At 42.4% G+C, this 6000-nt stretch overlaps 1 protein-coding gene across 1 annotated transcript in view; it reads right to left on the bottom strand.

Moving 5' to 3' along the window:
* Positions 1-1678: 1678 nt before the first annotated feature.
* Positions 1679-6000, bottom strand: part of egf (epidermal growth factor) — a 105281-nt gene continuing 100959 nt past the window's right edge. Inside the window, exons 23-24 of the mRNA XM_078234800.1 lie at positions 4886-4979; positions 1679-3536 (exon numbers count right to left, since the gene is read on the bottom strand). Of these exons, the coding sequence (XP_078090926.1) occupies positions 3355-3536; positions 4886-4979 (276 nt within the window). The 3' untranslated portion in view covers positions 1679-3354. The remainder of the gene's footprint in view (positions 3537-4885; positions 4980-6000) is intronic.

Genomic DNA, 6000 nt, shown 5'->3' with positions numbered 1-6000 from the left:
GGGCAGACCACACAAACATCCATTGACTTTAGGCGGGATTCTCCAGTTCTGGGGCGAGAGCGGCTGGAGAATGCCACTCCCGGTGAGGAATCTTGCCTGTCAACTACGCATATGGTGTAATCATGGTTATGTTCCTGATTATTTCACATTATGTGAGACTGGCAGATGAGGCTCCTCCCAACAATATGAGAAGCAAGTCATCTCCGAAGTACAGAATCTTATTATGTGCAAAGTTTAGTAGCTGTGCAGTCTATCTTATTTCATCTTGTCCTTTTTTTGGCAGAAATATTTCTGAACGGAAACATATGGGCCAGAATTCTCCAGGCTTGCACGCCCCGCTGCCAGCGAGAACGGAGAATTTGGCGCTCAGCGAAATCTCCATTCACAGCGGCGGGACCGGAGAATCCCAGCCACGGGCGAGGACGGGGAATTCCAGCCACAGTTTCTTCTTTTAACAGCAGATTGCTGAAATTGAAAACTATAAGGTGCCAGCAAACATTCCATTTTGCGTTTCCATCAGCTCATTGGAAACACAGCTACACAATACATAGGGGCTGGAGGTCACCGTAACAACCAGTTACCAGGGCAGATTTTCAATGTTGCTGCCCCTATATTAAACCGGTGTTCCGGATCAGCCATCTTTCTCTTGCACCTGGGTGACAAGTTGAAAATCTACCCCATAATTAGAATAAAAGCAGTATTGATCAGTGTTATTAATAATACACTTGTGGCAGGACAAGTAACTGATTCTGACTTCAACCCTGAAATGTCATGCCTACTGCTAGTGATGTTAGAAATAATTTCTCCCAGTAAACTATTCATATAAATCTGCTATGTACATAATTCATAAATGGTACCACGGGTCTGAATTTCCATGTGACCTCACTCTAGCAGTGGAAATGTGGCAGCAAAGGATTTTGGCCCATTGTTTGCATCCCTTGTTGATTGTATATAAATTGTATTGAATTGTATGTCAATGGGTGGGCATTAACTGGGGACCCACCTGTGCTCCTACAAGTACAGACTGAAATCATAATGGCTGGTTTAGGAAGTGTAAACCTGTAATGTGTAACTCTGTAAATAAAAGCTTATAGAAGTGGGCTCCAGTTCCATCCTTTACCCACTGATGCTGTGGAATATGACATTCCTGACTCCTGTCCCTACCCAAACCATCCCCCCCCCCCCCAAGCAAATACACTTCCAGGGGCAGGGGATGTTTCAATATTTTCATAGAATAGAATCCTTACAGTGCAGAAGGAGGCCATTTGGCCCATCGAGTCTGCACCGACCACAATCCCACCAGGCCCTATCCCTGTAACCCCACTTATTTACCCTGCTAATCCCCCTGACACTAAGAGACAATTTAGCATGGCCAATAAATCTAACCCGCACATCTTTGGACTGGAGGGAAGAAACCGGAATACCTGGAAGAAACCCACGCAGACACAGGGAGAATGTACAAACTCTACACAGACAGTGGCCCAAGGCTGGAATTGAACCGGGTCCCTGGCGCTGTGAGGCAGCAGTGCTAACCACTGTACCACCGTGCTGCCCCATTTTAGGTGAGAACCAGTTCCAGTGTGAATTTGGTCTCAAATTCTACCCCCACTCAACCATCTGTTTTCTCTCCTAGAGTTTCAGGATCCACATGATAAAAAGATGATTTCCAAATCCCTTTCGTAGAAATCCCAAGTTCACTTTGTTTATTTTGTAACAAGTGGACGTTTGTAACAATGTGGTACCATTGATATATCAATTACTGCAATACTAGACAGCTTTTAATAGTCAACTATAATACACATTTTGGACTGTCTGGGACCATTTAAACTTCGATTCCTCCCAATTCTATCTCCTCTTTTCCCGGAGATTTTGGCTTTTGTTGCAACATGGCTACCAGGAACCCTACATTATTTTACTCACGCAGCTACTCTTCATGCGACTGCGGTGAATGTGGCGCACCATTTGATTGTGGAGGACATCGGGACTGAACCCCGTGCTGTTCTCATTGGAGGTCCATAATGTACACGTTGCAGTGGTGACCACTGAACAGAGATTGAGACTGGATTGCTCTATTCAGGAATAGGAATCCAGGTTCACTTTTCTTTTTCCTACCCTCAGTCGGTCATGAACCCGGCTGAGATCAGCTAACTCAACACAAATCAAAAAGGTGGACCTGGGTACGCGTAGAAAAAGATTTTTTCAATGTATAATAAAAATGTGAACATTTCTGACAATTCTGGTATGTATAAAACTGGAGAAAAGAAATCTTTGCCCTTCATGCTGCAGAGAAATAGGACTGTACAAGACCGGGAATGTCCTGTATGGCCCATCGCTCATATCTCAGGACCACTTTTACCCAATAATGTCTCAAGGCCCTGAACATCATTTGACATTTATTTTTAATGTCATTGGCCTAAAGATTGAACTAGGTTTTAGACATCTTTTGCACGTAAGCATGCATTCATAGAACCCCTCTAACCTCGAGTACAGAGTGATTGAATTGGCAGTTTCAGTACAACTGGCTGTCCATGACTCTAAACAGGTGCCAATAGCAAAAGATGTGGCCTACAGTAAAGCCACGACTCAAATATTGTGCCATATATAGATCCGCAATAAAGTGTACTCTTAGCAAAATGAGCGTAACAAGTCATTGTGCAGTCACCAAAATACAAAGCTGGAGTGATCACAATGAAGCTCATGAAAGTCTATCCAGTGTATTTGTTCTGATGATTGGTCGTTAGCACATGGATGTGGATAATCTGTTGGTGAGGATCACCCATTCGGTGTAGAATCAAACCAATAATCATTCCCTTTGAATCAATGGAATGAAAACCCAATGGGTTTTACACAGACGATTGATCCATTCGGTACTGGTGAAAACTTAGCGCAATCTGCACCGAAAACCAACCAATTTCATAATATCTGAGGAAGTTTCTTTGAGGTAGCAGTCTTTGCAATAACTGTCATAAGCTGAAGTTAACCAATCTCTCTCATATCATCGCTTTGTATTGTTGCCAACAATGTATTCCACCCACTTTGTTCCCAGAAACAATCTCAGTAATAAACACAAGGAAGTTTCGGCGGAGGGATATTGAGAAAGTGCAATGTTATTGACAACCTGCAGAAATAAATACATTTTAAGCAAAAATGTTGAAAACTGATGAGAAAACCTGTTTAGCGATTGACCAGTGAATGCAGGAAAATTAACGGTACAGCAGAGAAACCGGAGCAGCCTCTAAAGGAGGTGTTCCAGGTGTTTTAATTTGACATAAATGAACACAATCAACAATCATTGTCTTCATGAAGATTTGACATCCTAACTGGTTAATCCTAAAACAGATGAATGGCCTCATCTCATTGTGTTGGTGAGATTGGAATGGCTGTGTCAAGGTAAATCAGATTAACCTCTGGTGGAAGCTGATATCTATTCGGAAGTCTCCTATGTGATGCCGCCAGTTGTCTCCCATGGTTGTGCATTTGTTCCTCCTCTAAGTGACAACTGGCTCCTTCACTGCACATTGCAGCTGTTGCACATCCTGTCGATAAAGAACAAGATTAAACATAGAGTCATACTAAATGGCATATATCAACACAATCCTTTAAATATTTTGTTATTATTATCTTAAACAGAGATTGCAGTCTGCAAATATAATTGGCTATCCCACTGTTTTATCACCTGAAACCTGACTCAAAGATGAATGCACGCACTATTATTCAGAAGTTCAAAACAAATTTTCATGAGCATAATAAGGACATGAGAAATATGAGCAGGAGTAGGCCCCAAGCCTGCTCCCGCCATTCAATAAGATTGTAGCTGATCAATGTGGCCTCAACTCCACTTTCTTGCCTGCCCTCCATAACTCGCACCTCCCTCGTCTGCCTAGCTTGGCCTTTGAATATATTCACTGACCTTACCGCCATTGCTCTCTGTGGAAGAGAATTCCAAGGACTAATGACCCTCTGAGAGAATCAGAAAATCTTGGAGTCTGCCGTTTGCCATTCTTGTGTCTTTCCCATGGCAGGTCAGAGTCAGCTGTAGAATGACTTGCAGCATCTGCTTCAGCCACAATACACCTCCCCATTAAGAATGGCTTCAGTGCAGGCTAACTTTAACTTGTACTGCCAATCACTATGTTATGGCCATGCTCAGGCATGTAGCCACTCAGCAGCGTGCTTCATGCTGACTGCATGCTTCAATTATTTAAATTTGCAGACAAACTCTGTGTGACTGTCTGCACTGGAAACAAAAAGAGCGACCCAATTACTCAGCAATCCTGTGCCCATTTATGTGGGTTATCACATTTCCGGCCTATAACTCTTTTAGTATATGCCATGTACTTCCCTAAATTGCAACATTTTCACATACGTCTGTACTGCTGTCTCACTGCCGGGGGAGGTAGTGGAAGCAGATACGATAGTGAGTTTTAAGGCGTGTCTGGACAAATACATGAATAGGATGGGAATAGAGGGATACAGTCCCCGGAAGGGTAGTTAAGCAAGTAGTTTAGTTCAGTCGGTGCAGGCTTGGAGAGCCGAAGGGCTGTTTCTGTGCTGTAATTTTCTTTGTTCTTTGTTCTTTGCTCTGTGCAGCAAATGCCTGCCTACCACTGACAGGAAATGGACATGCAGTGGCAATATTATTTACAAAGAGAATCAAATTGCTGCATCTTGTAATTTAGCAGGAAGTTTTAGATTCCAGCCCTGTAATGAAAATGTACACTTCATTTTCACATCAACTTCAAAAAAGTCCACATATGCTTATAGATTGAAAATTGTTGCTAAGATATGACAGACTAGAAATTAAGCAGAGAATCAGCGCCACTGTACAAGCCTCACACAGACCCCAAACTCACCCGACAATTTTAAAGAAAGGTGTCTGGCTAACCTGATTCTGTGGCATGGCCATGACTTTCTGTTCTTGGAACATGGACTGTACGAGCTTCCCCATTCTTCCAATTAGATTCCACCACAGTGCAAAACTGGAACAGTCAAGCAACAGATTGTAAATACTGTGAGCATTAGATCCATAAAGTTAGAACAGAGAAAAATGGAAACAATGAACGCAGAGAAGCTATATCTAATTTAATGGAAAGCTACAGTTAAATTACAAGGAAATCATTCAATATTAATAAACAAATAAATAAACTAATTGGTTCATCAGTCGTCAACTTTTTTTTGGGAAAGTTAATTTTGCTGATGCAACCGTGTAACCACAGGCATTAGTGATTGCATATGTATATTCGATGCAGCAGTAATCTGCTTACTCTCTCCCTTGAAAATGCTTTAATACATTGGTAACTTTGCTCTGGATACTTGATAATTAATTGTGTTGTACTCCCCACTGATGAAAGAAAATTAAAAACCCTAAAATACTGCTAAATACCAAAAACTGCTATGTTTCAGGATTAAAAACAGAAAATGTTGGGAAATCTCAGCAGGTCTGACAGCATCTGTGGAGAGAGAATAGAGCCAACATTGACAGCCAGAAACAAAAATACAAAATAAAAGCAAAATACTGTGGATGAAGTGACAACATTGACAACCAGATGTTGTCAGACCCGCTGAGATTTTCCAGCATTTTCTGTTTTGGTTCAGATTCCAGCATCCGCAGTATTTTGCCTTTATCTTAATATTTCAGGAATAACTTCACAGAAGGAGGCCATTCGGCCTATCGAGTCTGCACTGACAACAATCCCATTTAGGCCTTATCCCCATAACACCACATATTTACCCTGCTAATCCCTCTCATCTACACATCCCGGGATACTTAGGGGCAATTTAGCATGGCCAATGCATCTAACCCGCACATTTTCGGACTGTGGGAGGAAACTGGAGCTCTGGGAGGAAACCCACACAAACATGGGGAGAATGTGCAAACTCCACACAGACAGTGACCCAAGCCAGGAATCGAACCCAGGTCCCTGGAGCTGTGAGGCAGCAGTGCTAACCACCGTGCCATCATGCCGCCTGCTAACTTGCACTTCCATTGTTGTGTTCTAA

This window comes from Mustelus asterias, chromosome 1 (genome assembly GCF_964213995.1).
Source record: "Mustelus asterias chromosome 1, sMusAst1.hap1.1, whole genome shotgun sequence".
In the NCBI taxonomy this organism is placed as follows: Eukaryota; Metazoa; Chordata; class Chondrichthyes; order Carcharhiniformes; family Triakidae; genus Mustelus; species Mustelus asterias.
Note: the sequence above shows the minus strand (reverse complement) of the source record. Positions and strands in the feature narration are given on the sequence as shown.